The 20,254-nt window shown below is 41.4% G+C and overlaps 1 protein-coding gene across 1 annotated transcript; it reads right to left on the bottom strand.

Annotated features, from left to right (window-relative positions):
• Positions 1–4,828: 4,828 nt before the first annotated feature.
• accs (1-aminocyclopropane-1-carboxylate synthase homolog (Arabidopsis)(non-functional)) lies at positions 4,829–19,960 on the bottom strand. The gene is made up of 19 exons (XM_023262072.3): positions 19,556–19,960; positions 18,742–19,403; positions 17,879–18,633; positions 17,714–17,773; positions 17,494–17,564; positions 17,314–17,383; positions 16,374–16,440; positions 14,712–14,809; positions 14,471–14,548; positions 14,147–14,247; positions 13,557–13,646; positions 13,414–13,459; positions 13,142–13,283; positions 12,638–12,780; positions 12,301–12,454; positions 8,960–10,624; positions 8,606–8,814; positions 6,184–6,375; positions 4,829–5,780 (listed from the first exon to the last, which is right to left on the bottom strand). Exons 2-16 carry the CDS (start codon positions 19,382–19,384, stop codon positions 10,206–10,208), a joined length of 2,937 nt encoding a protein of 978 aa, XP_023117840.2. The 5' UTR covers positions 19,385–19,403; positions 19,556–19,960; the 3' UTR covers positions 4,829–5,780; positions 6,184–6,375; positions 8,606–8,814; positions 8,960–10,205.
• Between the last annotated feature and the right edge of the window lie 294 nt (positions 19,961–20,254).

Below are 20,254 nucleotides of genomic sequence, written 5' to 3'. Positions count from 1 at the left end.
AAAAAAAAAAAAAACATGATTTTTTTTTTTTTTAACTTTTAATAAAAATGTATGCAAGATATATCCCATGGACTTCAAAAGTCTCTCAATTATATATTGACCCCAAAGATGCTACAATTCATGGCATTCAATCCACTGATTAGATGGACTTTAACACAAGTCGACCAAGTAGATGTAAGATTTTAAGAGTAAACTTTAACATGCCATCACTAGAGATTAAGTCAAAGGATCACTAATATTGTAATCTATGACTACACAAAATGTCATTGCAAGCTAATACTTTGTTCATTTAGAGAGAGCAACTAACAGGCCAACTGCAATCCTACAGCTACAGTTACTATGCATGATATGAAAACATTATTCCTCCCATGTGAGGACACTAAATTGTGCATGAAATTTGCTCTTAGAAATACAATTAAAGTAAATATAGTGCAGTAGGAGCAAAGAGTGAGGGATTTTAGGCACAGCCTGAGCATTTGTCTATTCTAATTATCACAGACCTCCTCATTGATTGATTTAGATTTCCCACCCATGTAAAATTCCTTCCCCAGCATGGCTGCAACCGACTTTCCAACATTTCTTCCCTTCTGCCTCCCCTCGCTTCACTTCGTCATGCCATTCACTCACTGTCATGATGAAAAAGGTGTGTGTAGAACAAGTAGAGCAGAGCCCATTATCATAAATAGGCCAATAAGTAACTTCACACAACCCCAAAGCAAGCACACTCTATATGCTAAGTAGAAACACACTGCTAAAGAAACTGGCGCCAAGTGATTATTTTTATAATTTAATTTCCTTGGTCACACACAGATAAGAGGAGGGAGAGGCTACAGTTGGCCAGGGATGAATAGAGTGATGAGAATGTGACTACAGCTTCATTGTCAGGACTGCGATGTCCAAGACGACACCACTTACGAACAAGGGTACCGGCAGACAGATATGCACGGGGATTCACAAGTCTGAACACAAAGACAGAGAGAGAACAGAGAGTTATACAATGCAAAAACCCCCAGCGAATGAACATAAGTGCAGAATAATCAAGAAACTCTTTCTTCCCTGATCCAAGCTTTGTCTGTTTGTCTTCTACACATTCAGTTCTGCTAAACAAATGCAATCAGCAGGGTGGTCTGGGTGGGATGTCAGTCACAAAGAGGAACAGCTCATTGCAGATTCTACTGGCAGGATGAACCGAGTACCTGCAAGAAAAATGACTGAAGGACACGAGGTGTACTCTCCCCACATCCTCATGGACCCTGTCCCTTCCTCCCTCCCTTCCTCCCTCCCTCCCTCCCTCCCTTCCTTCCTCCCTCCCTCACTCTGTCTGCTTTTTTTTTCTTTTTAGATTGTAAGACTGCAAACATGAAATTTCCTGACTTTTCCATTTTCAAAGAGTGCCCACTTATACTGATGACAATGCAGTAGAGGGCACAATGCTGCAGTGGTCAAACTCCGATTTTGACTGCATCAGAACATTCTGGGCAGCGGAGAGGTGGCTGTGAGGGATGTGGAGAAAGAAGAAAAGGCACAAAGTTCATCACATTCTGACACTGCATGAAGCGCTACAGAATATAGGGACAGTGTGAAACTATTTTGTGACATCTCAAATCCTCTCTCCCCCTTTGTTCTCTTCTCCTCTGATCTCAACGTCTGTTTCTCTCCTGCTGTCTTGTCGTTCTGCGTATTTCCTCAGTGTCTTCACTTTGAACCCAATAGCATTAACCTGTCAGGAAAGTTACAAATGTTCTGACTGAAATATGTAAACCACAGAGAAATAAAAACTGCAAAAAGCACCGAGTTCTCGCTTTATTTCATAATTCATCACCCTCCCAGATCGAGCCAAATAAAACTTGACTTATTAAGTAGTCCGGCACATTCTGACTCAAAATCCCCTGAAATACGCTCGAGAATATTAATCACACTTTGTCTACCTCGCAAATAAAAATCAAACTGGTGCGCAAACACACAAACACACACGCACGTATGCATACATGCACAGACTTTTTGGTGATATCATTACCCTTCAAATGAAAGCAGTGTCTCCCCCATTTCACCATAGTTCACTGGAAGAGGCGAAGCGATTGATGTTACACCAGCACCACCAAAAGGCAGAAGAGAAGACAGACATTTTTTGGCTCCCCTTTCTCTCCTTCTCATCCCCTCCAAAACACAAACTTACAGCTCTGAAAATCAGATTAAGAATGCTTCGCCTTGGCACCCACAACTTTATTTATTTATCTCAATAAACACAACCACAGAGACACAGGAGCAGAGAGAAACACACTCTTTCTACTGGAGGATGGCATGGCGGCAGTGCGGCTTAATTAGTAGGACATGGTTGTATAATTGGTCTCTAATTGATATGAAGAGCGGCGGTTTAGCCCAGGTTGTGTTCTACACATGCTGCCAGCCACGGCCAAGAAACACTCAATCTTGGTGCCATCTTCTGATTGATGTCTCTGTAGCAAATGCCCTTCAACAATCAGCACCAGCAATCTCTCCGTGTCTATCAGGCCACCTGTCTATCTGTGTGTAACATCTTCCACCATTCATCTGTCATTTCTTCCTTTGTGCCTAACTGTCTCGCTATCTCTTTCTTTCTGTCTCCATATTGACTTGGCCTGACTTTCTCTGAAGGCATTTTCAACCTTTGGTCTGTTTCTTTCAGGGAGGTGGAAGAGCAGCATTTGTGGTGGTGGAAGGTGACAAGGGGAGGGTTTGTTTATGAGACACTGGCAGCTATAAAGGACTGCGTGCTTTCAAGGGCCCAGACAGCATCTACTGAGGGAAATAAAAGCAACTTAAGATGACAAAGAAATCAATTTTAAAAGTACCTTTATTTACAAAGGGAAGTGGGTAACCTGTCATCTCAGTTTAGCGAATTAGTTTTGAAGAAGTTTCTTTCAAAAAGTGGCTGGACTAAAATAAGAGTTACTGTTGAGAGGCACAGCTGGACACAAGAGGTCACAGTCAACTGAATGAATCTGAAGTTTGAATGGGGCAGCCCGTTTCTGTTCATGGATCGCATGCTGATGCAATATGACCTTCAAGGACATTCCCCTCATTTACACAGCAATTAAGCACTACCCTGTTGGTAAATTGAAAAAGAGACAAAAATCCTCTGTGGATTTAATAACAAACTCATTACCAGGACCCAACAGGGCGGAACTGCCTTTTAATTAGTGCAACACCCGATTAACGCCCAATTAACAGAGCCAGAGCCACTTAATTCTCCCCCACTTTGGCAGGTTGAGAACATAAACATAAGCAGTCCAGCATGTGTGCTTTCTCCTCCCATGGGAAGGTGTGGGAGAAAAGTAAATAACGACTTTGGAGGCGGTCTGTTGTCTGGTGGTCCAAATGTTCAGAAGAACTGGGGGCTGTACGGAATAAGTGCACGAGATAACTGTTTGAAAAAGGAGACAGGTGTAGGACTGGCTGGCAAGAACTGTGCTTCACTTCACATGCAAGTCCGGGTGGGCCGGCGGGCAGCGGTCCAAACAGCCAACCATCGCATTCAGCCACAAAATATGAGCTCTTGCTGTTCCTTTTCTTAGGCACCTTTTCAAGGATGAGAACTTTTTTAACTTTTTGTAGTAGTTGCTTAGTCAATATCAAGACAAAAGTGTGGACAGCTGACTGCACCAGTTTTGGTGAGCAAAGGGATTGATGAGTAGGTTTTTCCAAATTTTTAACTATTTTTTTTTTACAATCAAATGACTGTTAACTGAAAACAAAAAAGGGATTGTTGAACAGCAAACAAGGAACTGAAACAGTAACACTGCAGACTAATATCCAGATAATTTTCATGTCTCCTCAAACCCAAACACCTAACATGTTAAAAGTAAATGGGAAAGAGAAGGAGGAGTGCTGATATCTGAAGAAGAATGGGAGAATATTTGTAAATAACAATGGAAAACTACTCATTTACACAGCTGGATGGAATTACGGTGGAAAACTATCATGAGGTTCTTTATTACCGCTGTACAGAAGAGAAATCAAGGCGTTGGAACAAACTGTTGGAGTTTCTGTGGTTCAACTACAGCCAATCATTACCACATATTCTGGGATTGCCCGAAACTCACATCTTTTTAGCAAGAAGTTCATAAATGTTTGGAAACGCTATTTCAAATAATTATTCCATTTGACGTTTTCACACTGTATTTGGGAGCTGCAGTACTGCATACTCAATCTGCTGCAGACAAATACTTAATGAGAGTATTACTTGTTCTAGGGAAGAAGTCCTTGACTAAGAAGTGTTTACAACCAGACGCTCCAACATTAGATGATTGGTATAAAGTTATAAATGACATTTACATTATGGAAAGACTGACATTTTCTATAAAGATGCAATCAGAAATTTCTGAGATGGTGGACAAAATGGGTCGGGTATATGGGTCCACGGAGACCAGACTTACTTTAATTACCCTTCTATAAAATATTGATTCTACAGGATCACCAAATAGATTGTGCTGTGAGTGTATCGTTATGAACAGATGAGTGAGAATGACAGCTTCTTTGTTCATTTGTTTTTCAGTTCAGGAATGTTTTGCTTAAAATGTAATTGAAAATTTAATGGAGAGCAGTAGCTGAAAGGTCAATAGCATTAAAATGTATCTTAGACCATTGGGTGATATATATGGTATACATGTATATAGAGATATGTGTAATATTTGAATGATTTAAACTTGATATGAATCTTGGACTATGTATGTCTCCCTGATAAAAATAAAAGGAACAGTAACACTGCAGCATAAAGTGTATTTGTCATTTCGCAGCACTCATCATGTGCCAATTAACATATATTTTGCACATTAAACTGACATATTAATTTAATTCAGTTCAATTTTATTTAAATAGCACCAATTCACAACATGTGTCATCCCATAGCACTTTACATAGTAAAGTGAAGACCTTACAAATTTTAAATAGTAAACCCCACAAATACAAAGTTTCCTTTTGATATACTTTAGAATGGAAACTGCTGGAAGTCTCACACAACCTATTTTGACATTCATCATTGCAGGAGCTACTGAAATTTTCAGTTAAAAGTAGCAAACTGATGTTTTCTGACAGTGTTTTGTTCACATACATTCAACAGGAAGTCCTTCACTCCTGGATTTGTTCCTGGCTGAAGTGCAAACTTAATCAAACCATAAAATTTTGCAAACACAAGTTTACATATCACTTTGTCAGAGAGCAGCTATGATCATCCATTTGGGGGCCAGTCAGTATTTCTGCTCCTTCGTGTGTTTCCATTTTATTTCAGTCCACACTGAAAAACAAACTTCAGAATGACAACCACAATCAGCACTTCAGGACGTCGGAGCCTTCAGTCCGACTGACTTTCAGCATTCAGAGAATCTTAATTCCTCTTGCCAGCACTGAATCCCAGCCCTGAGTCTGTGTGAGCCAAGTTCAACTGACACGTATTCAATCATTTTCTCTATCAGGTTCTTATTTCTCAGTTCAAGGTGCTGACATATACCTCTTTGGAACCATGGTGCTGCTGTGGGTTACAGGGCAATAACCGTCACTGAAAGACCGTTTTGCAGCCTTCAGTTGAGCAGAAATCCGCCATGATTCCACAGCCTTCTCTAAGTCTGGTAATATGTCTGGCACAATAGCTTGTTCAGCGATAAAGACTATCATCTCCACGATCAACAGCAGGAACCAACCTAAAGCCCCAAGCCAGTAGGAAGAGCCGAGCCTGGAGAAGTCCTGGCGGATTTCTTCCCGGTGCTGATAGGTGAAAAACGACCAGCTTAGGAGGAAGAAGAAGCCTGTGGACAGGTGGGAAAAATGAGTCAAATCAAGTAGCATTGCCACAAAAAGTAAAAAAGTCATTAGGATCAATTATTACATGCCTGGAGCTTCAAAAAAAGAGTTTGCGTGATAATGAAGTGCAATTTCAGGGAAAGTAAAAAGTCTCTTTAAAAGCTGCTGCCCTGCAGGGAATGTAAAAGTACATGGAAGAATTTCTGTAGGTGTGTGTTTGACATGAAATACCCGAACTGAAAGGCTATTTGGAAGTTAAGTGGAAATGGGTGTATTTTTACGACTTCACTTGAGGAGTATATCTTGTTGAAACAACGTGGTCTAGTGTCTATAAAATAAAACATAAATCATGGTGTGTATGTGTGTGTGTTTCCAACATTGTGAGAATTCTGTATTCCTGTTGCATACCTGTGGAGGCCATGGTGAGCAGCAGCAGGGTGGTGGGGTAAAGCGCCTGTCCTGCCATGAGGAGGGAACGAGTGTTGGAGTAGGAACGCACTGTCTGAGACGTCCAGCAGAGGGCAAACACCAGACACAGAGCACCGGTGCTCACAGCCATCAGGGTGGAAAGAACTCCAAACACTCTCTCTGCTTCCAGAGCTGGAAGACACAAAACAACACGCACACATACCAAAATAAGAATAGTTGACTAGACTGATGTACTTTACACCTGACATTTCTGCTACAAGTAGACAGCGTGATGAATCATTACACACTCACATGGAAGCCCCCCACAACATGACCCTGTCTACCACAGGAACAAGGCGAGTGAAATCAAGAGCTCGTACTTTTTCAGGTTGCTCGTGTATGTGGAGATATTTTTACACTATTTTAGGGTCATTCTGAAAGTATGTTTGTGCTTTACAGAGTCTCCAGTGACAGGACACTGTTACTTTTTGTTGTAAATGACCAGCAGCTGGTTCTGGGTGTTGCTAGTACCACTACTGGCACACACCATCAGTCATTTGTGACCAAGCAAATATTTGTATTGATATCTCATCTGAAGCCCAGATGTCTTTCTTGGAGCTTTATTGTAGCTACAATTACTATTACATCTGCTTTCGGTTTAGTTTTTAATGTAATTTTATTGTAGGGCTGTCAAAATGAATGCGTTCACGCAGATTAATCCATCATCATTATTAATCTAATTAATAAAAATTTTAACGCAATTAACCCACAATGACTCAAAATCCCTCAAAATCTTGCAATACATTTTGGGCCGTTTGTCCACGTAGACTTACCGTTGCACATGCGCAAATGGGCAGTTGATTCGGTAGTGGTTGAACCCAGCAACTCAAAATGAAGATGCTAAACAGTGCGTTGGCCATCTCAGTGAGAAAAGTGAAGGATATATATATATATATATATATATATATATATATATATATATATATATATATATATATATATCATAGATTAAAAATTAGTGCTATTCCATCATGATTAATCTAAATTAATCCACAGCGACCCTATGATTAATCTGATTAAACATTCTAATTGTTTGACAGCACTAGTTTATTGTAAACTAAGCTAGCTATTACAGTAGTTGTCTGATGTTAAACTAATGTGTTGCTAAATCAGCACACTGCCAACTATGTTAGTCTACAGTTGAATTAAGTGGAACTACCTGAACTTTTGGGGTAAAAGCTAACCGTTTTGTAATGTCATGCCAAAAACTGCAGTTCCTCAAAAGGCCACTTGAGGCTGGGTCCAAAACCGAGTCAATCCCCATAGACCCCCCATGTTAAAATGCTCAACTTGCACAGCAGAAAAAACACGTTTACAGCCTGGTACAGAAAATGGTTTAGGTCTCTATAGCTGAATTCCCTGTTCATGATGAACAGGGAATTTCAAATGACTCACTCCATTAAACTGTATTAAGGGTTCTAGTTGTGCATAATTAAGGGTATCCGTGCTTTGAGTGACAAGTGGGTGCATCGCATTTACATAGCTCGCCTGAACCCCGCTCATCCTCCACCTCTCTGCTCACTTTTGGATTACCCAGGAGTTAAGATGAATCTGGCACTGCAAAATCGCAAAGGCCGCATCCATACCATTTCGCTTCAATAAGATTGTTTAGAACACACGTGTGAAGTCGTGGAGGCCTCAGTCATTTGTTTATACCATCAACAATGCTGATAATTCACTGGTTAAAGTTAGTATCTACCTGGCATAGTGAACAATACTTGGTTGTGTTGCCATTTTTTAGTCTCCTAGTATACAATCAATATTTTAACATCTGCTGTAGAGGTTATAACAGCTTCCCACAAAAACCTAAAAAGACAGCAGACAGCTGGAAGTGGATTATGAGTTTGCTGCATACATGTGCCGCCATATATAGTGAGGGAAGAAGACCTTTACTAATTCATTACAAAAAGAAAATAAAGAAATATGACAGGAGAGCTCCTCTGTTAGTCAATAACTGGAAATAAGATTCACCTGACAAGTTTCAGCTCACCTAGATAGCTGCACATTTGCCTTGAGCCAAAATGTGAGCACTTCAGCAGATGCAAAGAATGCAATTGCACAAGGAGCACGCTCAAACTTGTTTATTGCTGCTGAGAAGCTCCTCAGTAACCCAGTGTTTTGCCCCTGTAGAGGGGTAAAAAAATTGCCCCTAAGGCTGATTTCTCGCAGAGTCAGTGTCTTATAAAAACCACACCGCACTGACATGTTTATAACCCTATCTTTCTTTAAATATTCGGCCTTCCCGAACATATTTTATTCAAACCTTTAACCTAACCCACACTGACAGCTTTTGGACAGATGAAAAATTTGATGGCTTGACTGCAGTAAGATGTCAGAGATGGGTATGCATCTTTTTACTCACCGCTGAAGACGATATCATCTTTACGGTTTGGTTTGATCAGGTCACTTGTGGTGTTATTCCACTCGGTCCACAGCCCCCTCCCATTCAGCCAGAATGGTGTGCAGACTGCATAGCACACGCACAGGCAACCTGCTAAGCCCAAACAGGACTGAGCAAATCTGAAGCGACTGATGGAGTCCCCCAGCTCAAGAAACTTCATTTCCACACCACTGAAAGAGAAAGGAGCAGGGAACACGGCAGTATAATTAAAGTGTACTGAAGTTCAGTTATGGAGGGAAAAATCTGTCTCAAAACTAACCTTCGTACCCAGATCCTTTAAATCGGCTTTAAGAATGCATCAAAGTACTGTCTTACCTTTGTTGTAGATGAAGGAACAAAAGTCGACAGGAACAAGGATGTTAAGTCACACTCTGATTTAAGTCTATATGCAAGTCAAAGTTTAGAGTACAACAGCCACGACTATTGTGCCAACACTACTGTACAAACACTGTCAACAGCCTGCCACATGATTAACTTGCTGCTTATGACCACAAGCCCTAACTCATAGATCAAACCCCTCAGTGTAACTCCGCCTCTGCTGCAATGGAAACTCCCCCAGCCGTGGGTGAAATTTCCCCGTGAATTCTCCACTGTACGTTACAAAGTCACACTGTAGAGAAAGTGAAAGCTTCAACAACAGCCATTCAATGTTTGAGGAAGCAGAAGTTTGTGTGGTTAAGGAAAAGCAAAAGGAAATAAAAACTGGGCATTTAGGGGAAATTAGAATAAAGTCCCTTGATACTTGGGGGGGTACTCTGTAACAGCAGTATCCCACTCACACATTTGTTTATGTCATGTAGAAACTGTGTGGGGGGTGTTGACGGGTCACTGTGCATCACATAACATTGAAGGAAATCCCACTCTTAGTTTCACACAGCTGGGCGCGATGTATGCAGCTGACATCAACCTCAAATGTGTCTCCGCTTCGTCACTCAACTACCACCCCCTTCGCTTTCCTTTGCTGCAACGGAACGGCACCCACAGACCACCCAAATGAAAGTTTGCAAGATGCCACTCTGAAGTTCTTTCAGGGCACGTTTTGTTAAAACAATAAAACTGGATTTCAACGGGTTAAATGGCCTATAATTCATTAGCTTTATTCACAGATCATTAACTTTACAGTATTGTGACAAAATAAATCGCGTATGACACAAAATAATATGATGTACAGCTCATAAGATGCAAGACTTACGTTTGAGACTGATTTTGGTTGATTGACATTTGGCATTCACTTAGAATGTGAGGAAATAAACACATATGTGACTGTAGATTACAAAAAACAAGGCAATCTCTTTTAGCAGCGTAACAGTAAGGCCTGAAGATGCATTTAGAAAAGTATTCTCTCTCATTCTTACATCCCGACCTTTAATGCACTATGTTCCTCCACTTTTTCTCTTTACTCTGCTCATAGCTATTTCACTTGTCAGAAAGAGGCATCAGACTTGACCTTGTGTCAGGTGTCTGTGTCGAGCTTTTCAACACAAACGCGCAGAGCAAGAAGGATGCTCAAGTACTGCCTCTCGAAATTTGGCAGCCACATTCGTGTCTGTTTATCCTAAGCTTACTTTTTGGCTCTTTGCAGCAGGGCCTTGAATACATCAAGAATTTCTGGGTCCTCCCCAGCAGACAGCTCTGGAGTGTTTTTCTCCAGCCAATCAGAGGAACTGATCTGATGCCTGAGAGTACCAATAAGTGAGTTCAGACTGTCTGCAGGTTTGGATGCTTGGTTATCCAGCAACTCAAACTCCTCAGTGGCCAGGGAGCCTGTGTCAGGAACAGGGCTGTCCCCGTCTTTCAGCTGGTCTGATGACTTGCTCTGGGGTGATGATGTTGAATTCACAATGGCGGCATTGTCTGAATCTACGCTGTCCTCTTTCACTGACTTTTTGCTGTCCTCAACTGTTTCTTTGACAGAGAGTGAGTCGGGGCTGGTCGTTTTTCCTTCATTTTCTTTGAAAGCCTCCCTAATTCGCTTCAGGCCTGAAATTACACAAAACATTTACAGAGCAGTCAGTACCTATTATCCAATCAATACCTAGTGCAAGATACAGAGCTGAAGATGATCTGGAATAACAACAAACCATTGACTGAATGAATGAAATAATAGACATGTTCCAATCAATATTTAGTTGAAGGCAGAAAATAAGAGTTAGAGAGAACAGCCACATTATTTGAAAACTTGAAAAACTGATATCAACTTTTCAGTAAATAATTTACTGTGGAGAAACAACTCTGAAGCGGCAGGTGAATAAATGGAAGGATCCTCTTCATTTAAACACAACTGAACACATGGCCTTCGTCAGAGTGATTTACAGAATCTGCCACAAGCACAGCCTTTATATAAATTTAAGGCCTAATCACTAAAGCCTTACAGACTTACATCACGTTCTTGTGGTGCTGTAGTATTTGAGTGTGTGAGTTCATGAAGGCTCTAAATTTATAAAAAAGAGAAATGAAACCAACTATTGTGACAGCACATATTACTTGGAAACACAATTGCCATTTCATAGAAAGAGCTGTCACTCCCTGTTTGTGGCATTTCAGTGTTAATAAATTTTACCCAACTATCAAAATCCAAGAAAGCCATGAACAGCTTTAAATCCTATGCAGATGTTTGACGATTCCTGGATCTTCCCTACATCATCAGTGCTTAGTTTGTTTACATTGTATGGGAGGCAGGAAAACCGTGTTTATACAAGTAGATCAACTTTTGCTATAAACTACGGTCAAGTCCCTTCAAAAAGTCTGCAGATATGTGGACTTATATAGACGGAGGGGAGAGGGTGCCTTCATACACTTGATGATTTAATGGTCTGTGAGTTCATGAGTGCGGAGATTGGGATATGGTCAATTAGGGACAGACACATAAACTGCTGGCCTCTAAAGGACGTTGTAAATCCAACTTTTCCAATTAAAGTTTACAGCAACATAAAACTAAGACCTAAAAACATCACACTGTCACAAAGTACCGTGAGAAAAATTAAAATAGAATACAAAATTTGGGTAAGTACCTAAAACTGAGAGTTAACAAAGAGTGTGAAAAAAGGTTAAATGTGGTTATCTGTCATGACCTAGAACCCTGACATTTTTCCTTTCCTGGAATTGGGAACATGGGCAATTTCAGACTAAGACGGGAGTGACATTAACAATTTTAGGAAGGAAAAAAGGATTTCTGCATTTACAATCTCGGAAATCAACAGCACTTTCCTAATTGTTTAATTACATTTTTACTGTCTTTAATTGGCTTAACTGTTCTAACTGCAATTTTACATATTTACACAATTGATATTCTGGTCTTAATTGGATCATTTTCTGTGATCCTGAGATGTTTTTTTTTTTTGCTTTTTGGCCATTTTTCTAGCTTTAATTAGATGACTAATTTAGTCTTCTAAAGTCTGTATACTATATATAGGTTGTTGTATTTTTACACATTCTTTAAATCAGTCTGATCACAGCCAGGTGCTGAAACACGCTTGTAAAATAAAGAAGATTCTTATGCTATTTAAGCACATAGCTGTCTGGCAAAGTTGCAATAATACACTGTTCTTACCGATGCATAATTTAGGACAGAGCCTAGCTGAACAACTGAGCAGGCATAAAAAGTTTTAAAAATGAAACATGCGGTATGTATTGTACATGACGCACTACAGACTGACCGAGCTGAAGGTGATGCTGATGATCTGCAAAGACTATGCGGAACCAGCCGGGTGTGGAGCAGGAGAACGCCTGTCCACAGCTCAATACCACCTTGTGTCTGAGGAACTGCCTCCAAAGGGACAACTCCTCCTCAAACGATGACTCTCTGAGATACTACCAAAACGGAAAAACAGGGATGTCATGTTAAGCCTTGGAAAAATTCACACATTGTTTTCAAGAAATGAGAAGAAAAGTGGAATTCAACAGGAATAAATTGTGTGACATGCATTTGTCTAAGCTCCAGTTGGAACTATATTATTAATCTGCAATGTTTTAATCTAACTTTGGTCTTGTTACCTTTCTGAAGTCAGCCCAGACGTACAGTGCAGCAGGCCTGTCCAGGTAGGGGATGCCCATACTGAGCAGCTCTCCGGTCAGATAGTTGTGAGCGGCTTTTAGTCTGCGTCTGTTCTCAGGCAAAAATTCCTCATTGATCCACTCTACAACAAGAGAATGTGAAGTGACAATAGGCAAGTGTAAATTAAATGTTACAAGTCTTTATGCAGCTTGGTGTGGAGCAGAACCCCATGCTGTGTTCCTGTCACATCAGAGAAAGCTGAAAAGGGGGACTGATATTCCTTGCGAGCGGTGAAAGAAGCACAAAGAAGCACACATTTGGATTGATGAAAAGCTTGCATCAAAAATAATTTGCATATATGAATTTAAACTCACCCGTACACAAACTGCTTGCTTTGAGTAAAGGCAGCTGATTATAAAAGTGTGAATTTTTACTTTTTTGCCCAAAATGAGCTGACAAATCTGACATCAGACGAAATCTGTCGTTACTAGCTTGGATCATACCTCTGTCCTGAAGCAGTTGTGCTACCTGGTGCTGGGTGGGCCCAGGGATACCATGAAAGGAGCCCAGCTGGGCCATAGCCTCCACAAGGTCACTGTTCTCAGTGTACAGAGTGCCTATTCTGATTCCTGCCATTGCAAAGTCCTAGAAAGGACAACACCAAGTCAGTGAAAGAGAACTGTGAATGCAAACACCCACTGAGGAAAAGATTTCACTGTATTGTCTGGAGGAATATAAAAAGTCTCACAGTCTGACACCTCAGCACAGTACATACCTTGCTCATCCCCCACATTACATGTGTCCTCTGTGGGTCGGGCAAACTGAAATAAGGGCACATCATCAGGAGATAAGAGGGTGTCTTCGGCCACAATTGTGATGATTAAGGGCCTAATAGAATAATCATGCCGAGGTTAGTACCTGTCTATACTGAGGACACTGTGAAAGGTGACAGATTCATCAAAGACCGTCAGCATGTACACTTCATCCACAATGGCGTGGAGCTCATGTCTAAAGGAGGAAATGAGGGAGAGAAAAATAATGTAAATATATACATATCTTCAATGCAGCATTAATAATCCTCGGTTTTGTATTGTTAATGACTGTTTATGACAAGGAAAAGGCAATATAAATGCGAAATGTTTCCTTCAGCATTCCATGCCACTGTAAAAGCACTGTGGTTTATGGTTACAACAGCTCAGTGCCTGGAAGGGTCTTTGGAGAGAATTACACTGGCAAGATCATTTAGAAAACAATAGATGATGCAGGAGACTCTTTGGCACATGGCTGCACTTGACAATATGCTGATGGTTAGGAGAGGTGATAAAACTCAATCAAGAGCGCTTGATATTCCACACACGGGGACAGAGCTCTCGGCCGTAAAGTAAAAGAGATCACAGCAGGAAATATATGCAGTGAATTGGCAATGTGTTTCAAAGAACCACAGGACTGCAGACCAGGAGGATTACAGTGATAGGTCACAGTGTGGTACAATAGTGGGGCAAACATACCTTTTGGCAAACTCCAAGAAGCCAATCATGTCCTTTAGGGTGTAGATCTCAGCCAGTGGGTTGTGGGGGTTCATCAGGATAACAGCTCGAATGATCAACCCCTTAAAAAAGAAGTGCATTTTCTAAGTAGACATAAACTGATGCAGTGTATCTGCACAGTCTGTAGAGATAAAGCTAGAAAAACAAATCTCTGAGAAAAATAGAGCATTCCAAGGTGTTTACCTAAACTGGGAACTTTGCCCGAGTATTTCTGGAGTGTTTCTGTCTTTTTTTAAAATATTCATTAAGGCCAAGTGCTTAAGAAAACATGCTCTCATGAGTTACCGCTTGCTTAGCCCTTTGCAGACCTTCTTCTAGTTTCCCCACAGTGAGGCGGAAGGGTCGACTGTCTTCGCTATCAGGCTATAAATAAAAAGGAACAAGAGGAAAAGAAAAAAAAACATCAACATTTTAACTGGCTGACTGAGAATACACTCTGTTGCAGAGGTGAATACAACAAAACACACATGTTTAACAAAGATTTCAAACGCAATGGCTGCAAGTACACTAGGTTGTGTGATCCTACCTCACAATCAAGAGGAACGTGGAAGAGCTTTACGTCACTATACAAATGTAGATCTTCAGTGATAACACCATAGAAAGGAGTAGGCATGAGAATGGCATCTACAACATAGAAACAGACACAGCATGTAAATACATACATACACACGTGTACATATACATGATTTTCACGCACAACCATCTTCAGACTTTACAGAGAATGATCCAAAAAAGAGGAAATATTCAGTGAGCGGCAGTTATGTGGATGAAAATGCCTTGTTGATGTGAGAGGTCAGAGGAGAATGGGCAGACTGGCGATAGAAAGGCAACTGTAACTCAAATAACCTCATTTTACAAACCAAGGAATGCAGAATAGCACCTATGAATGCACAACAACCTTAAAGAAGATGGGTTACAGCAGCTGAAGGCCACACTGGGTGCCACTCCTGTCAGCTAAAAACAGGAAACTGAGCCTACAGTTCACACAGGCTCACCAAAATTGGACAACAGAAGATTGGAAAAACTTTGCCTGGTTTGATGAGTCTCGATTTCAGCTGTTACGTTCAGATGGTCAGAACTTGATGTAAACAACATAAAAGCGTGAATCCATCCTGCCTTGTATCAGTGGTTCAGGCTGGTGGTGGTCGTGTAATGGTGTGGGGGATATTTTCTTGGCACACTCTGGGCCCCTTAATACCAACTGAGCATCGTTTAAACGCCACAACCTAACTGAGTATTGTTGCTAACCATGTCCATCCCTCTATGTCCGCAGTGGACCATCTTCTGATGTCACAAAGCTCAAATCATCTCAAACTGGTTTCTTGAACATAACAATGAGTTCACTGTACTCCAACAGCCTCCACAGTCACCAGATCTCAATTCAATAGAACCTTTGCGATGTGGTGGAACAGGAGATTTGCATCGTAGATGTGCAGTCGACAAATGTGCTGCAACTGCGTGATGCTATCATGTCAATGTGGACCAAAATCTCTGCGGAATGTTTCTAACACCTTGTTGAAAGTATGGCACAAAGAATTAAGGCAGTTCTGAAGGCAAAAGGGAGTCTGACCTTTTACTAGCAAGGTGTACCTAATAAAGTGGCTAGTGAGTGTATGTATACATATTAACTCCTTGCAAAACAGAACTTATGAATGCCTAATTGTATTTAAATGAATAAAACATCACAAATGTGCAACAGATGTGTATATTACTTATTTTAAATGACCATATCAAGCAAGTAGTTGTGGTCAGTTTCATTGCTAATGTGGAAGAAATTCACCCAAAGAGTAACATTCTCTGATCTAATTTTGTCAGGCAAATTAGCTGAAATGAATGGTTCACTTTGACTTCGTGACAATGGGCTTCTTTTCAGACTCATGATTTTTATATTAAGTTAGTTACTGAGCAAAACAGATATACCCCATTGCTCAAAATTAGGCCTTGCCTGCAGTGGCACTGAACAATATGCAATTCATGTAGCTGCCTAAATAACTACTTTGTTGAAATGATTATGTGAAATCTTCCCCATTCTCTGTTCTACTTTATATAATGATCATTTTTAATACAAAAAAATGAAACAACAAAAAAAAGAAAATTGGCTACATTTCCACTCTCTATTACACATGCATTTAAATTCATAGAGTATTGATATGGATGTGTTGTGTGTGTGTATTGTTTGTGCACTTACCTTTAGGGTCACAAATTACTGCAGCAATACATGAGAAGAGGGAACCACAGCCATTCATCACCACAACCTGAACAAACACAAACATCCACGGAAGGACCCAATTAAGACACAGAAGGAGGCCTGATAAATGCATCCACCTCGTAAGAAGAGACATTCATTACATCTGAAAATTGAGCTGGTCATCCTAAACGTAGTCAGTTAGTTCATTTGTGGCACTGGGCATCTTTATAATCATTAATCAGATAAGTTATTTGGATCCATTGACTTCATTTTTGATGATGATGATAATTCAGTGTCATCTGTTGCAGCAGTATAAGCTTGGAAAAAAGGTTTGTTGGTGGAGAATTACATAATTTGCTGGACATCCGTGTGATTATTTAATCTTATTTCCATCCACTATATTTGTCTGTAGTGGAAAAGTTCACAAGAAATCAATGTAATGTAATCTGTCATGCTTAAGCTTTATTTCATTTTAAAGTAGATGATTATTTTAGGTAAAAACAATAAATAAAAATTTGCAGTCTAAAGTGCAACCAGTCAATGTGACAAATAGTTTCTTTGTTTATACTGTTCAGTAGTTTAAACTCTTAGAGATTCATTATGTTTTCTAGCTTTTGCACAGCATTTTGCACGTCAAACCTTTAGATGCAAACTCCCTACTATTTAAAGTCATCATACAAATGTTGTAAGAAGTTTCATATTTCCCACTGACTTATTGTTGAAAAGAAGGTAAATATTTAAATGTGCAAGAAGCTCATGATTGTGCTTACTGCACATACAGGGTGTGAGTAATTGTTACATTTTATCTCTGTTATTTATAGGCTTTCCCCAAACTCTCTACAGTTTTAATATATTCAAATGACTACAGCTATTGTCTTGCACATGTGCTTCATATTACTTATGTTGTGTTCCAGCAATAAAGGCAATACTCTTCACTCACACTGTCAGCTTTCAGTGGGTTTGGAGAACAGCAGTAGTGAGTTAGGAACTTCGCGACTTCTTCTCTCAGGCTGAAAGAGAGCAAATGGAAAGAAGGTCAGAAGGTTAATGTTTATCTTGAAATGTTTAAAGTGTAATTTTACTATGAGCAATGTAACAAAGCTCTGCTTATATGCCTTACAAATAATGTCCCCTCCAGTCTGAATACTGTAGCAAGGACGGGTCCATGTGCAGCATGTCAGGCTTGGTCAACTGTAGCAGAAAGGCAAATCAAAGTATTTGAGAATGCAAACAGAATAATTTAGAATGAAGTAAAAATATATAAAGAAATATATTGTCGTACGTTAAACTATACAGCATCACACCATTATACCAGGAGGTGAATATTAGATTTATCTTACCCGTGTGTGAAGAAGATCATAGCACAGTTTGTTCTCACTTGTACCCATGTTGATTACACCCTGGAAAAGGCCAAGAAAAGTAAACAATCTTTACAATGTTATTTTTTGTACAAATCAGACAGTCCAGAACCTGTGACTGGTATTTACGTCACGATGCCCACTTACATCAGGGTTGTCTGTGTCGTGGTGTCTGTCCAGCCCGTACTGGGCATATCCCTCCTGGAGAATGCCTTGGTGCTGTCGGATGCTATTACCACGACTGGACAGGTAAACACTGTGTCCAGGAGTCTCTGCACATCTCAGTGTTGCCAAAGTATTCTGAGACATTTTGCATGATTTGACAGATGCGGGCTGTGACTTTTCTGTCTCCTGAGTGGAAACTGCCTGCGTTGTGGGAGCTTCTGAAGGTGGCTGAGATGAAGATGACGAGACAGAGGGGGCAGCGGTGGTCATCAGCAGAGTTGACAGATGAGCTGAGGGGGAGGCGGAGGGCTCTGTGGGCGCTGTGGTCGGAGCACCCTGTCTGGCAGCAAACAAGGCCCCCGTGAGCATGCTGAACAGGCGGAGCTCATGCTGACGCTCCTGTTCCGCCCTCCTCTCCTCCCGCTGCTCCCTCCGCTCCTCCGCCTGCAACTCCCTTTCCAACCGGGCCTCCTCCAGCGAGAGGAGACGCTCCTCTGTAGACTGCTGCCAGCTCAGGAAGCTTGCCAGGGCTTTATCCAAGTTCTCCTGACCACCGCATCTACCTCCCCCATGGCCCCACGATGTCTTGCCACCCCGGCGACGCTTCCTCTGCCTCACAGATGTTGAAGGAAGAGAACCCTCCTTGCTGGGAAGGCCAGATGTGTCCTGTGCCACGGGGCCATCTGCAGCCTGAGTAGCAGCTGTAGCAGAGCCAGCAATGTTAAGGTCACTAAAACCTGGGAATAGAAAGAAGAGACATAACTTTACAACTAGCTATGACCTTCTAATTGTATGCTGATTTTAACAGTGACAATAATAATAATGTTAGTATTTGGATTGACAACCTGAGGGGGAGATTCTCGCATTAGATGAGCTCTCTGGCCGACCCAGTGCGTCCTCTGTCTCCAGTAGAGATTGCCCATCTGTTTCTTGGTCATCTCCAGATCCATAGTACATCTCAGGGGGCGCAACACCAGAGTTCAGCATGCTCTCCTCAACATCTTCACATTTAATATCCAATGGATCTCCAATTTTTGGAGGCTGGCCAAACAGAAACCCACCTGAGGACGTAGGACCAAAGGAGCCTGCTGGAACTCCTTGCAGGTAAGAGTCAGGCCCACCTGGGCTCTGAAACACCTGTTGAGCTATGACAGCTCCACCCAGGGAAGAATAGGTGATCGCCGGTCGGTTCGCCAGCACTCTGTCCATCACATCATAGAACTTCCAAGACCTCATTTTGTGGTTGTCCTTAATGCGGCGGTATTCCAGTTTCATCTTCTTGATCTTCTCTCTGCATTGATCGCCTGTGCGGTAGATGCCTTTTTCACGCAAAATGTGTGCTATGCGGTCAAACACACGCTGGTTGCGCAATGAGCTCTCCAGTTCAATCTGCACCGACTCATCGGACCACAGCTGGAGCAGCTCCACTATCTCCGGGTCAGTCCAGTTGCTGCCCCTCTCATGCCTCCTGCCCCGAAAGTCCATCATCTAAGTTACAGACCGTATTCTGCAACACAGGATGAGGCGATATAATAAACGTGTAGTCTAGCTGCCATCTCAACTTCAGGAACACTAAGAAACGTTGGCACTGAAATGCAACCTTAATGTCATAGTTTAGAGCATATATGTACGATATTTTGCCCACTTATGTTCGCTCACCGTAAATCAAAAGTGCAGCTCTTCGGACACAGGCTGTTGTGGAGTTGTCACTCTGATGTGCCATCCATGTAGGTCGATGCGTGTCACGGCTACTTAACCCGGTTTGGACAGGTTTGGAATGGCTTTGTCCGGCCCCGTGCTAAGATATACAATTCTCTCTCGGTGCAAATTTGTCATAACTTGGAGAAATGGGGAATAGACGCGCACTAGAATATCTACATCCGGGTTGACGGCACATGCGTGCTGTCCTTATTCCGGGATAACTTTGGTCCGTGTTAACACGGGAGCTACTGAAAGCGGGCTGGTTTCCACTCATACCAGGCTGTAACGGTGTAGACACAACCATGCGAGCTAGAGTCGGACTGAGAGCTTTGTGTTGTGGCGCCGTCTACCGTTCGGTGTGCTGCTCTGTCGGCGTGTGTAAGTCCGGTGCATTTCCGCAAGATGGCGGTCGGACACAGCGGTTAGAGCGCCTAGTTGGGGAAAACAAGTACGCGTGTTTTGTTTACAGGTGCGGCCCGGATTAGCTTTGTAACGACCAGTGAGTATTCATACATTGAAAATTTTCTATGTAATCTGTTGTAATGATAAAATAATATTGATAACTGTTAAAAATACTTGTAGCAATGATAACATTCATATAATCTTAATATTAGATAACAACATTAATCGAGTTTCCTTTTTTGTTCGATATGCACA

The sequence above is a fragment of the Amphiprion ocellaris genome, chromosome 3 (genome assembly GCF_022539595.1).
Source record: "Amphiprion ocellaris isolate individual 3 ecotype Okinawa chromosome 3, ASM2253959v1, whole genome shotgun sequence".
Classification (NCBI taxonomy): domain Eukaryota; kingdom Metazoa; phylum Chordata; class Actinopteri; family Pomacentridae; genus Amphiprion; species Amphiprion ocellaris.
This window is presented reverse-complemented; position numbering and strand designations above follow the sequence as displayed.